The sequence below is a fragment of the Polypterus senegalus genome, chromosome 13 (assembly GCF_016835505.1).
Source record: "Polypterus senegalus isolate Bchr_013 chromosome 13, ASM1683550v1, whole genome shotgun sequence".
Lineage (NCBI taxonomy): Eukaryota > Metazoa > Chordata > Cladistia > Polypteriformes > Polypteridae > Polypterus > Polypterus senegalus.
The window spans coordinates 74,382,061-74,396,895 of NC_053166.1; the positions used below are offsets into that span (position 1 = coordinate 74,382,061).

The 14,835-nt window shown below is 40.2% G+C and overlaps 1 protein-coding gene across 1 annotated transcript in view; it reads left to right on the forward strand.

The window, feature by feature from the left end:
• The window catches only part of pnck (pregnancy up-regulated nonubiquitous CaM kinase), a 65,000-nt gene extending 50,394 nt beyond the window's left edge, over window positions 1–14,606 (forward strand). The window contains exons 7-13 of the mRNA XM_039775283.1: window positions 203–326; window positions 3,898–3,973; window positions 5,175–5,287; window positions 5,819–5,897; window positions 6,129–6,216; window positions 6,708–6,798; window positions 11,978–14,606. Coding sequence (XP_039631217.1) covers window positions 203–326; window positions 3,898–3,973; window positions 5,175–5,287; window positions 5,819–5,897; window positions 6,129–6,216; window positions 6,708–6,798; window positions 11,978–12,000 — 594 coding nt within the window. The 3' untranslated portion in view covers window positions 12,001–14,606. The remainder of the gene's footprint in view (window positions 1–202; window positions 327–3,897; window positions 3,974–5,174; window positions 5,288–5,818; window positions 5,898–6,128; window positions 6,217–6,707; window positions 6,799–11,977) is intronic.
• The last annotated feature ends 229 nt before the right edge of the window (window positions 14,607–14,835 follow it).

A 14,835-nucleotide genomic window follows, 5' to 3' on the forward strand; every position in this document is an offset into this window, starting at 1 on the left:
ACCTTTGCCATTTTACTCACTGCTCACTTAGCTGACCTGCTCAAGCTATACCTTGTGAATAAGTCCAAGTTTAATTGTAGGATAGAGCTCAACTCAAAATCAAGACTTCTCTCCATTACAGAAGCTCACAAGCATTCAAACTTTCCATTATCTGCAGTATGACTGAGCATGGGGTCATAAACTTTTTTGTGTCTTTTTCTAGCCTGAAAACCTGCTGTATGATACACCCTTTGAGGATGCCAAAATTGTCATTGGAGATTTTGGTCTTTCGAAAATGCTGGATCAGGGTGTGCTGTCAACAGCTTGTGGAACACCTGCCTATGTAGGTGAGGACACAAAGTTTTCCAATATATTTATAGATTTTTCTTAAAGCATGCTTTATTTAGAGACTATGCTGGTACATATACATTATCACATCCTGACACTGCTCTTTGTCACCATGTGGTAATATGGAGAAGATTTATGGTGACTAGAATCTGCCATCCAGAAGAAGCAATTTAAGTCACATTGCCCCCTTATTCCTAGTAGAATGGCAACACTTGTCTATCTTTCTCAGACTCTACTCTACACTCCTTTCCATTTCTTCTCCGGATGCAGCCTTAACATCTCTACTTTCTCACTTTGTTCATATTAACTGCATACTGTCTGCCAGTGATCAGTAGAGAGTAGTGTCTTTGTGACACCAAGTTGTCCCTTTGTGCTAATTACAAGGTCTCTCGCGCCATGTTTTAATGCTGCCTCCTACACTTAGTCAGTGTTGTCCCTTTCCTCTTCCATTTGCTCCTCTTTTCATGTGTTGCCTCCACTTATTTCTTGATGGAGGGAATGTAACTAATTGACTGGCAACCACATGATGGGAGGTGAGCCTTTCAGCAGATAGAGCCCCTTGACTACATATTTGGCCATTTAAGATTTTTGTGCCATTAGTTTTTCTCTTAGCTTCTCTTTTTGGTACACCAATTACTGGGCTTTTGAACTTGTTTCTGGATGCTGTCTCAGCCTAATCATTTTCCACTTGTGTTTTACCTCAACTGTCTATCTGACGCTACCTGCATTTGTGTCAATGTCCCATTTTGAGGATTAGGGGCATTTAAAAGTTCTGACCCTAATCTACTAACATGAAGAGGAGAAATGATGGAAGTGTTTAAAATTATGAAGGGAATTAGTATAGTGGATCAAGAGTGTTATTTTAAAATGATTTCATCAAGAACATGGGGGCACAATTGGAAACTTGTTAAGGGTAAATTTCACACAAATGTTAGGAAGGTTTTCTTTACACAGAGAACCATAGACAAATGGAATAAGCTACCAAGTAGTGTGGTAGAAAGTAGGACTTGAGGGACTTTCAAAACTAGACTTGACATTATTTTTGAAGAATTAAGTAGATAGGACTTTCAAGCTTTGTTGGGCTGTTTGGCCTGTTCTTGTCTAGACTGTTCAATGTTTTTAAAGGAGCGAGAGCGTTTGGGAAGCATGAACTGATACATATTGCCGCACCCACCACACAACGAACCACCTCAGGATCACAAATTAGGACCCAAGTTCAGCCGTGCAATGGGTGACACCTCAGCACAACAGTAGTTTGAATGGAACAGTGTTTAACGGTAAAATCAAACAAGCATTATTTTTCAACATTAGCTCTATGAACTCTAACACACTCATGAAGATTTTCTATTCCACTAACATAAAAGATTTTATCTTGCTCTTCTGTATCTTCATCATGGGTACAGTTGTCCCACATAAGTAACCTTGCGGACTGGGGGACAAGCTGTAGTTACTGCACATAGGCAAAGCTTTGAAGACCAGGGTGCATGAGGCATCTCTTCAAATCTACAGTTTGACCAAGTAGACTTCACAGATTGAATGGGTTTATTGGCATGAAAAAAAACAGCAATGACCTTTCCTTGATTGATTTTCACAAACACCAAAGTAAATCAGTATAATATTAACCAGTAAGGTGAGCGTTTTGAACATGTAATCAATATCGACCAGACCCAGACCTCCACACACTGCGTCCCTTTTAACCCGATTCACATAATCACATCTAAATGGACTCTGCGCTCCTCCTCTCCCTGCTACTGCTGTAAGCTAACCAGAAAGGAGCCTAAGAAGAGAAACATAGTGAGTCAGGAGAGGACAGGAGAGCCAAGGATAAACGAGTGTCGTGTCACAATGTCATCATAAACATTTTTATGTTGGATTTTTTAAATTGGTAATGGTAGTCTTATATAAGGATAGGAACTCTAGCTAGTTATTCTCTTACATATAATATAGCTGAATGTTCTGTTAAAACGAGTACAACAAAAAGGCTAAAGAAAATATTAGTGGATGTCAGTGAACTTGTTACTTTTATCTTGATAACACTGATAGAGCAGAAGGAAACTCAGGTTTCACTTTGATGTCTATAGGCTAATTTAGCTCAAATTCAAGAAGTTCCCTTTTTCATAATGACTGCATAATAACATTTTTAGCCTTATGTTGTGTGGCATCCCCGGCTGGGACGCCCAGGAGGACCGGAGGAGGGCTTGTGCCTCCTCCAGACCGCGAGGGGGCGTCCGCCCTGGTTATGTTGGTGGCCTCGGGTAAAGGGCTTGGAAGCCCAGCCCTGTAGGGACCCGTGGCCACCGCCAGGCAGCGCCCGGTGCCTGGATATCCCTGGAGCCCAGCACTTCCGCCACACCAGGAAGTGCTGGGGGTAACGACAGGGGACACCCGGACGGCTTCCGGGTGCGCAGCCGGCACTTCCGCCACACTGAAGCGTGGCTACGTAGGAGTGCCGGGGAGCAGCTGGAGCCTATCCGGGTTCCTATTTAAGGGGCCGCCTCCCTTCAGTCGATGGTGGATGTCAGGTGGAAGTAGACAGAGCTGGAGAGAGGACTGGAGGCGGCCAGGAGAAAGGCATTGGAACTGTGAGGCCTGGACATTTGGGGGAACGGTACAAGAGGCAATGGGACGTACACTGACGTAATTATTGTACATATTCCTGTAAATAAACGTGTGTTGGGTGAACTTATGATGTCCGTCTGTCTGTGTCCGGGCCAGCGTCCACAGTTGGCAGAAGAAAACAAGGTGGATCAAGCTTTAGACTCCACGTTTAATTGCCTACTGGCTAAAATGATCCAGGATTACCACTGTCTGTGGCATATGTGGGTACACATCGACTAGGCAAGAATGAATCTCTGAAGATAACTGACAACACAAAAATTGATTCAGCATTTTTGGCACCCATTTTGACTTGATTCCAAAACAAGAAACATGCACTGCATGTCACACATGTTAGATTTAAGACTTCAGAAAGTATTCAGACCCCTTCACTTTCTACACACTTTATCATGTTGTACATTTAATTTTAAGAGGACGAATTTGCTTTTTTCATGGGCCGCAAGAAGCTTAGTGACAGTATGTTCTGATGAGCAGGAATAGATTGGGCACCATCTGATAAGGCAGTGCCACTCATGGATTTACTAAGAGCTCTTAATCTGCATACCTTACATTAAATGCACATTTTAGTGTGCGAAAAATCAAAAATAAAACACTGAAAAAGTTGTTGTGCTGTGAAGCTGGTAGTGGTCATCACTCCTCTAGATGTGCCCCCTCAACCTCGTGGTCCCTCTTGTGACATTTTCACTGTTGTGACTGGTTTTAGACTGCAGAAAAGAAGTAAAACAGACACAGTCATGTTAAGTTATCCAATGGCTTGCATGGGTTACCCTTCAATAAACATCACCTTTCAAGTGATACACAATTAACAGCGAGTGATAAGAAGATATATTCAAAATGAAGCAGCGAGGTCTTGATATAAAAAAGCACATCTGAAGACATAATCCCATCAGGGCTTTTATTGTAAATTACTTAAGATTATTTCAACTACCTATGATGGTACTGTTTTCATTTCAGCTCCGGAGTTGCTGGAGCAGATGACTTATGGAAAGGAAGTGGACTGCTGGGCTGTGGGGGTCATCTCCTATATTCTGTAAGGGTCATTTCTGTCAATTTATTATGAGCTCTTGTCATCAATCCAAATTCGTGAAGCAGGGTTGGAGAATTTAATGGTCCTTGGCAGTGGTAGCTTCTTTTGGCTTCCTCTTCAATGCTACCCTTAATGCACAATAGACCACTTGAAGACTATTTTAATCAGAGTCATCACTGTAACTTGTAGATAATGAAAGAATGCTTTTTTCAACATTGTTGGATAAAATGAGATAAAATAGCCTGGTTAGAAAACAGTTTACCTAAATACATGAATATAAACTCCATTTAAATGCAAGTTTCAATTTCAGCAACATCACTGCATCATTACATGATTCGTGGGTACAATCCTTCAGGCACAGCTGTACAGTTTATACTTAGAATGATGCAGTTAGTAGTGGACTATAAATAGAAAATTAAGATTCATTCAATTCCTAAATCATTTTAATAGTTTAAGTCCCACTTTGGTTAAATGGTGACTTTAAATTGGCCCTGTATAAGTAAGTATAGGTGTGTGTATGTGGCTTGCAACAGTGTGGTGCCAAATGGTTGTTTCATGTCTTATGCCAAATACTGAACTAGATTAAGTAGATTTAAAAATTAAAAATGGATAATGTCAATAAATTAGTCTTTAGTTCATGCATCATATTTTAAGGCAGATATCTTACTCAAGTGTTTTACACATTATTTATTATTATCCATTATTATTTATTATTAGTCATCTGTGCCTATAGATAAAGGTGGTATACAGTACTTGAATAAAGACACAAATCAGAAGGATGTCATATTACACATCTGATTTTTTTGGTAGCACACTGCCACCTAGATTATGTAAATGAAGACAACAACTAAAAATCTCTGGAAAAGTAGCACAATTAGTTGCTGACACCTTTTGGTTCTTACAGTTTCTCTGCTACCTTCAGCTCTCTATTTCACACAATGAAATCTGCCCCTAAATAATAGCACTAGAGACCCACATCCCTTCATTCTGTATGAGTCCTTAAGTCAGGATGTCCAAATAAAGGTACAGGTACAGTGGTAGAGGTGGCATCTGCTGTCTGTCATCTAACATATTTCAATATTTTAGATGGAAGAATAAAGACACATTCATTTTTAATGAAGACCTTGGTCAATGACAGTGCATTAAAGAACCACAGTTTAGGCTTTTAAAAGACTTCTCCATTCTTTGTTTATTCTTCTTTCAGGCTCTGCGGCTATCCCCCCTTCTACGATGAAAATGACACAAACTTGTACAAGCAAATTGTGAAAGTAGAATATGAGTTTGACTCCCCATTTTGGGATGATATCTCTGAATCAGGTAGGTAGAAATGTAAGGAGAAAGCACTAAACTAACACGCAGATCTGAACATCTCACACCATAATAGGGAGCACGTAGACAGTAATGTCCATGAGAGAAAATAGAAAAACGTGCCAGTAGAGCGATTCTGTGGCGCCTGTGCTTAAGTTTACCTCTACATAAGACCATCAGTATTCTGGTGACACTGAACAGCTTACTAGGTGAGGAGTATGGCATGACACAGATACTGTTGAATGTGATTGGTTTGTGTTATGACCACATTCGTTTGAAATATGTCACAATTATTTTTATTGCTGGAAGGAAAGAGATGATATGATGAAACAAGAAGGGTGACAAGGTGTGTAACAAAGCTATTCTAACAATACATTTTGAAAGAACCTTTGGTTTTACAGATTCTTGAAATCTAACCTATTGGCTTAACTTAGATTGTTCCCATGCTGCCTTAATCAAGTATAGATTTGGAAGTGTAAATTCAGCAGAGATTAAATGAGAAATGTCCCATTTATCTTTCTACTGTGTTTACTTCGGTAGCCAAAGATTTCATCAGGCACTTACTACAGAAAGACCCTGCCATGCGTTACACCTGCCAGCAGGCTCTCCAACATCCATGGTGGGTGCACATGAGCTGAACTTTTTCTTTCTTTTCATCTCTCAGTGTTTTGTTGCCAAAATGTATGCCTTGACCTCCTCTGTCATGGGTTGGTTTTAGATATTTGCATTGCTCAGATGATCTCCTGGCTCACCCCATGTTAATAAACGCATGTTCACCTGATTGAAGAATATGATGTGATATTCTGCTGCTTTACCCTACTCTTCAAATAGATTGATGTGTATTTTCCAGGATCTCGGGGGGCACTGCCCTGGAGAAGAATATCCATGAGTCTGTGAGTGTGCAGATTCAGAAAAATTTTGCCAAGAACCAGTGGAAGGTCAGTCAGACTTCAGCACAACCAAATGTTGGTGATACCTAAGTGACTGCCCAGCCAAGTGTTTATCCGATATGCTCACACATGCACAGTGAAGCAGTGGGGAGTTACTGCCTTCTAGCTTCTTTGCCCTCACCTGGAATCCGTAGCTCAGGTTTCAGTAATGTTATTATTGACATAAAATATCAAATTTTAGAGACACCCAAGATGGCCATCAAACTTTTTGAATATGAGATTGTTCCTCTGGAGGATAAGAACTGCAGTGGAAGGCTTAAGAATCATTCCCTTGTGAGCTCCACTAAGATGATGATGAGACATGGCAGCACTGAGTCAAAGAGTCTCTCCAGTGGACACTCCTTGGTCAGCAGCTCCCTGTTTGACCCCACACATAAATACTCATAAGTGCCCATGATCTTCATATTGTGTTTAAAATGTCTTCACTGTAGTCTTAACATTCTTTTCAGACAACATATTTAATCCCTTTTATTTTTCAGCGTGCCTTTAATGCTACTGTAATTGTGCGTCACCTGAGCAAGAAGACACAATCGAACTCAGATGCAAGCGAGGAGCTATCTACAGACAGAGGTGCACATCTTTTCCTACTAATATATCTGACTGTCCACAACAAGATCTTCATGTGTTTGGGTAGATCCACGCAAAAGTGCAGAGTAACGCAAAATTAAAATAAAGTTTGTCCTCTAATGTGAGCAGGGCAGTTACCCTTCATCCCCCATACCAAACTACCTCATGTTTGAGTCACCTTTGCCAGCTTCTCAGTGATTGTAATCTTCTGTCTTCAGACGCGAAAGTCTGTTATACAGCGGATTCTGGGGGCAGAGTCTGACCAGGCTTAGAGAAGTGACTACCCTTCTCTCTTCTGAACCCTGGGTACTCTTTTACTCTTTTACATGTCCAAGCAGTAGGCTTTGACTTGCAATCTAGAGTACTTTAAATATATGACAAAAAACATGTATTTACCATTTCTGGTGTTATTGTCAACAACATTTTTAATTAGTATAGAGAGCTGTTTAGCTGGCATCAGACCTAGAAAGACTAGACAGGCAGTTTGGCATGACGGTTAGTAAGGTGGAAGGATTCTGATTCAATTCCTTCTTCTCAGACCCTGAGAAAGTATTTTTGTCAAGAACATAAGGATGAGTTCAGTAGGGGCCCTGGAGGGACATATCCACAATGGCAGTCAGAGAGCCCATGCCAGAGCAGAGAAAGAGGTCTTCACAGTCTAATAAGCCCTATGGGAGCTTCTGGTGTTATTGTGAGACAGAACAAAAGAACATATGCTTAACAAATAAGAGGAGTCCCTTTGGTTCATCAAGCTGAAATGGGGACCTAACAACAACAACAACATTTATGTATATAGCACATTTTCATACAAATAATGTAGCTCAAAGTGCTTTACATGATGAAGAAAAGAGGAATAAGAGACAAAGTAAGAATTAGAATAAGACAACACTAATTAACATAGAATAAGAGTAAGGTCTGATGGCCAGGGAGGACAGAAAAAACAAAACAAAAAAACTCCAGACGGACGGAGAGAAAAAATAAAATCTGTAGGGGTCCGAGGCCACGGGACCGCCCAGTCTCCTCTGGGCATTCTACCTAACATAAATGAAACAGTCCTCTTTGTATTTAGGGTTCTCTTGGAAGGACTTGATGATGATGGTCATGTAGACTTCTGGCTTTTAATCCATCAATGTAGGACATCACGGTGCTTTGATTAGGTGGTGATGGCGCAGATCGCCACCACAGAAAACCGGGAAAAGAAACAGAAGAGAGAGTAGGGGTCAGTACAGATTTTAGAGCCATCATGAATAGTTATTATGATGAATTGAATACACAGAGTATCAGGATTAGATGAAGGTGAAGTTATCAGAAAGCCATGTTAAAGTAATGTGTTCTTAGCAGTTTTTTAAAGTGCTCCACCATATCAGCCTGGCGAATTCCAGATTTTAGGTGCATAACAGCAGAAGGCCGCCTCACCACTTCTTTTCAATTTTGCTCTTGGAATTCTAAGCAGACACTCATTTGAGGATCTAAGGTTACGATTTGGAATATAATGTGTCAGACATTCCGATATATAAGATGGGGCGAGATTATTTAAGGCTTTATAAACCATAAGCAATATTTTAAAGTCAATTCTGAATGACACAGGTAACCAGTGTAGTGACATCAAAACTGGAGTAATGTGCTAACAGCTAAGTTGTCCCAATATATCATCTAGATGCTTTTTAAATGATGTCAAGGTCTGCACATCTTTCCTGTAGTTTGTTCTATATTCCTGTGTGCCTTTGTGTGAACAAATGTTTACTGCATTGTCATTAAATGCACATACCCTTAATTTTTGATGTCATCTCCATGTATGCAATTAACTACTTAACAGAAGAAAGATTTGTGATGACCACCAGAAAATAAGTGGAGGTCCTTATGGTTAACAGGACAGGAATGACTGCCTAAACATGTGGGATCTCATAATCCATGGAATGTTATGACCCATTGCATTGAAAAGTGTTTGAAAGTGTTGAATATGTTTCTATACATATTTTGCACTTTCACTTTCATTTTCAATATGTGGTTATTTTTATTCATTATTTTATTCTTTTTGGGTTGTCATCTTAATTCTTTCTTTTTTATGTATTTTCAAGTGACCACAGCCATGTTCCTATTGCTATAGTGTGATAGGCAGTGGTCGCAGCACGTGACAGAATTGACATTTTAACCTACCTAAGGGAAATTTTAAATAGAAGAAAATGATAAAAAAAAAAAAAAAAACTAACAGAGGAAGTACTAATCACATTGGGGCCATTGACAGAGTAGCTGATGTTTTGTCTGTGGGAGTCTCAGACTCGGGTCCTTGCAGGCCAATGTGCTCCCTTCTTAGTTTTTAAAGAATTTTCTTCCTTATTTGCATGCTTTATTCCAGCTCTCATTTTGTTTAATTAATGACAGCATATGACCAGAATGTTTAATGGACTCAAATGACATTGGCACTCCCTCTCATTCTATTTTTATTTCATATATTTTTTCTACTTAAATTTTCCTTTATTAAGTTATGTGGTCAGGTTTTCCTGTTACTTCAATTATACATCGTTTACTATAGCATTCTCAACAGAAGTGTGAATTTTTGGGATGCACCATCTGTTGGAATAAAAAATGCAGTACACTTTATTACTACTTGCATTACAAAATAGCTTCTCTTAGGCTGTGTTTATACTTCACGCGACGCAACGCATGCTCCAGTGGATGCCACTGCTACCCAAGTGTTATACTGTTTAAACTTACATGCGTACTTTACGTAAATCTGGAAGATTCCACTAGGTGGCAGTGCAAGATATGATCACGGTGAGAAAACGCTTGGCTTCGTTGCATTGTGAATTGCCTGAAACATCCATTAAATTCCGAGGACACCTTGCCACAATATCTCTGAAAAGAATGTTTAATGATTACATCCATCAATCCAGGGATGCGCCCATTCCAGCAAGCATCGGGCACAAACCAGAAACAATCCCTGGATGGGGCATCAAGTCATCGCAAGGTGAACACAAGCATACACATACACTAGCATCATTTTAGCATCACCAAATCCCCAAACCTTCATGTCTTTGGATAGGAAACCGGAGCACACTGTGGAAACCCACCAGGAAAACATGCAAACTCCAGGCGGGGACCACCAGGGTCGTGAATCCCTGAGAGGCAGCAGTGCTACCACTCCGCCACCGTGCCACCCCCACATGTGTAATTATTATCAGTATTCATTATTTATATGAAGTTAATGACTTATCTGTAAAATGTAACATACATGCTTTAATGTATTTCATCATGAAAGTGATATCAAGTAAAAAATCTAAGGATTCTAAATGTGCAGAGAGCTGGAATATCATAAATATAATATGTTCTGTGTGGCAATTGCTGCTGTTAGTTCAGGAAGAAGCCCCAGAAGCATGTAGCGATTAACAACTGGATCGGTTTTAAGATGACGTTTACGACGGTCTACTTTAATGATAAACTAAACTAAGAGGTTAAAGTGGACATTTCGAGATTAAAGCCAAAATATCCACTTTTATCACAAAATAGTCCTTTTCACCACGTCCTTAATGTTTTTCTCTGTGGCTCAAATACACTGCCACACATTCTGATGCTGTTGTGAAAGTGAAAAAAAAAAAAAAGACGACACAGAAGATGGTATGTGAGACTTTTAAAATGTGTCATGTCATTACTTTGGGGAATATGCGACACTTGAATATCAAAGCACCACAAATGCATTTGTATGTCGCCATTTTGCTTCACCACATCGTACCTTTCATCAAACATTGAAGTACGCACATCGATTCCATAGGATCTGCATAGCGACTTTCTGACACATGTAGATAGGAAACAGAGACTCGGACGTCACATTCTGACTTTTATCACACTGAGCCCCCTGACTTTTTGCTGGTACTGCAACTCATGGACATGTCACATTAATTTCTGAGGCCGTGTCAAATGAATGCTGGGAACGCATGGCAGCCATGATGCATGAGCGCACATGTTCTGAGTGTGATGTATAAACGGGCCCTTAGATGGTGCTTTGCAAACATTAATGCTGAATATGCCCAATAAGGTGTACCTGCTGGACAGACAGAAATCCACTTATATTATAGAGATGGTTCTGTGATATGGATAGCATCCAAGCTTTTGGATTTGTCGCAACAGAATTTCCCAGTACTTTGTGTATGTGTCAATAATGACCCTTATCTTTGAGATTAGCTAGTGATTAATTCTATTCAGGTAGCAAGAACATTTTTTTTGGACATTGGATAGTCTGTACTTCCTGGCTTTTTAACCACTTCTTGTTTTACGATTTTTCGCCCCTTCCCTAGTCTTGCCTTTGTGGACTGCAAGTTGGCAGCATTGGCAGTTGGTCCTAAAGAAGGAGACACCCTTTCTCCCTTGGTTACATTTGCCTATTGCACTAACCGTTACAGGGGGTTATAAGAGAATTGCCTACAGGGCACTGGGCGGTCTCGTGGCCTTGGAACCCCTGAAGATTTTATTTTTTTTTTTTTTTCTGTCCTCCCTGGCCATCGGACCTTACTTTTATTCTATGTTAATTAGTATTGCCTAATTTTATTTTTATCTATATTCTTTTTTCGCTTCCCGGGTCCTCCCTGTGTGGAGTTTGCATTTTCTCCCCGTGTCTGCGTGGGTTTCCTCCGGATAACAACATTTATTTATATAGCACATTTTCATACAAACAGTAGCTCAAAGCGGTGGATAATCCAGTTTCCTCCCACAGTCCAAAGACATGCAGGTTAGGTGCATTGGTGATCCTAAATTGTCCCTAGTGTGTGCAGTGTGTGCCCTGCTGCCCTGCCTGGGGTTTGTTTCCAGCCTTGTGCCCTGTGTTGGCTGGGATTGGCTCCAGAAGACCCCCATGACCCTGTAGTTAGGATATAGCAGGTTGGAAAATGGATGGATGGATATTTTGTCTTTTTTCTCTTTCTTCATCCTGTAAAGCACTTTGAGCTACGTCATTTGAATGAAATGTGCTATATAAATAAATGTTGTTGTTGATTATAAGAGAAGCTTCCCTGAACAGGAGATTTCCTCAGAAATACCATTTAGATTTGATGTTTGTTGTGAAGAACACATAAACCACTATGGACTCGCTGCCCATAAGCTAAATGTGGCCTAAAGAGAAAATTGTTGTGCACCCTGTAGAACAGGCAAGCGGGATCTTAACACTGCATTTGGGTTTTCTTTCTTGCAGCTGAAGCAATGCAGAGTTCTTAACAAGTCATCTGGGAGTCCTGACAGTTTGTGATGATGCGACCACAGGTCATCCATATCCTTTTATTTCCCCTTACCTGCACTGCAACGTACCAGGAGAATTGCCCTCATTGTTATTAGGTTTGCCAATGGCAGCAATGCAGCTTTATTTTTGACATCTACGCACAAGACATGTCTTTCTGTATCATACTTCCAAAAGCCATAGACAATTAATATAATTCACAGGACTGAGATGTGTCCAATGTAATGTTACCATAAACAAAACATTCATCTGTTTTCTGACACTATCAGGTTCTCGCCCTGCAGCCTAATAATTGGCTATTCGAACATTACCTAGCCCTGTATGAATAAATCCAAATAGAAGAGGCATTCAGCCCCATCTGGTAAAGGGGTTCTTGTTGGTTTCCTTTTAGGTCACTGGTCTTGTGGATCTACTCATGCACTGTGAGGGACATCCTGCAGTCTGACAGATCTTAATGCATTCCTCTTTTGTGGTGCCCACCTTCTAACAGTATTATCTGAGTTATCTATTTATCTCCAACACCTCCAAAAGTTTGTCTCTACCCTCCATTTCTAGACTGCGCGCATCTGCACCCAAAGGTGGGATTGTCTTCTCATAAGAGGTTGATAAACGTAACCTGCCTTTATAAGACATGTCCTTGATTTCCTTCAAAGGAGTCGTGCATCTGTATTCTTTGGTATCCTACGTGGATTGTGATACCCAGGTTGTCCAGGGAGTCAGAGAAGTGCAAATAGGATTTACTGGTTCAGAAAGCTGGCAACATAGTGCCTCAGGGCTTTGATCTAATGCCTCACACAATTCCAGGGGCTTGGGTTCTCACAAATTTCTTCTGGTTCTCTGGTTCTGGGTCACATCCCCATGGAGTGGAGGGTACATCTAAATTTTCCCTGTGGGACTGAATGTGTGTACCCTTTATTAGCCTGGAATTCCATCCAGGGTTGCTCCCTACATTGTGTCCAATATAAAAATAAATTTAGAAAATGAATGGATGGAGGCTAAAATGCATTTTCTTCGCTCCATTTCTTTACTTTTACCTAATGTCCTTGATGCAGTACATGTGTTTATTACATCAGTCTTCTCCTTCTCTGAGCAAAACCTCCTATAAATCTATAAAATGCTAGTAAAATGGCTTATTTCTTGTAATTGTTAAAAAGGTTTTGATCCACCATAACAGTTTACAATCCGAACTCATGGGCCTCTGTGCCTCACTCAGCTCATATAGTAAATGTATCTAATCATGAACACACACTGCAAGTGTTTGTCTCTACTAAGTCTTTATTAAGGTCTGTGGGCTTTGACGAAGAAACTGCACTAAAGGGCACAATTCTGCCTTGACATCCCTAAGGTCACCCTATTCAGACACCTCAGTACATTTCTAGGACAACTAGACAACATTCACATTGATGTGTATGTGACGGGAGGTACGCCAAGAATCAAGTTGAGCCACCACAAGCCTGCAGAACATCCTTGATCCCCATGTACCAAGGCTGCCCATTTCGCCGTCAGTCCAACAATGGAAGACCAAGACCAAGACAGGCAGAGTGGCACCACGGTTAGCAAAGTGAATTGCAAATTACAGGAAATGTTGACTCAATTCCTGCTTTTTATGAATGGCATGACCCTGAGAAAGTCGTTTACTCCTACCTGTGCTCTACCTGTAAAAAATAAATGAATAAATAAATGTGTAAAGAATTTCAATGAATTCTTTATTATTGTGAAATTTTATTGTTTGCTGGATCAGGATCTTACTTGACAAGGTCAAAATTGAGACTTTTTGAGTTTTCAATGATTTACAGGATTAAGGCATCCCTGAACACAATTGACTGCTTTTGGAGTGATGTCTGTCAGCATGTGTGTGTGTGAGAGAGGATGCAAGTCAGCAGACACAATACCTCAGGCAGAATGAAAATTGGCACAGTTATTAGCAAAGTGAAATGCTAGCAGCCTATTGATTTTGCTCTGCGCAGATAATGATTTTTAGTTTATTTATGGCCTGCTTTGTGCTACAGAAAAGCAGTAAACTCAATATTAATCATTTCACGGTATAAGTGATAAGGCTGGTGCTATTTTAAAAAAAATGAGTAGAATCAAAACCTTTCTGTAGCATCCTAAAATGACTGTGACTTATGGCAACTGGTGGCACAGATGTGAAGTCACACTAGCACAAGTGGGAATAAGTGCCAGTGGCTCAAGTCTTAATTGTAGGAAGGTAGGGACAGTTTCCAGCAGGCACTGATTAGGAAACAAACAACACAAGCTGGATATTTCAATAATGTTGGGGTCAATTTAGAGTTGTGTTTATCAAAATCTGGTCCATAGAATTTTTTTTTTTCCAGTCTGTGAAATTTAAGTGAATCCTTCGGTCATGTTTTTGGCCAGTGTCAACGTATGCTTGAAACTCCAAGGAGGACTCTCCCCAAGCCAGCATGCTCTCTGATCAAATCTAATTAAATTTGGACACTCAAAACTCCATGGGGGACATCATCTCATGCCCCCATCTTCACAACCGAATGTTAGTAGATTTGGATACTGGAAGCTCACACATCCAATGTAATGAAAGTAAATTTAGATGCTGGAAACTCCCAGAAGGAACCTTGTCTTCCAATCTAAAGCTATGAAATCTGGATGGTAACATCTACACTCTAGTAGGAGAGAGTACTGGCACATATCATGTCTTTCCACTTCAACCACTGGTTGGACAAAATTATGATACAAAGTAAGTAAGTAAGTTTATTACATTTCTATCTCCCTAGTTTGCAAAGATGTTCTCATTCTTCTGCTGGTCCATAAAAAATATTGAAAAGTGCTGATTAAAA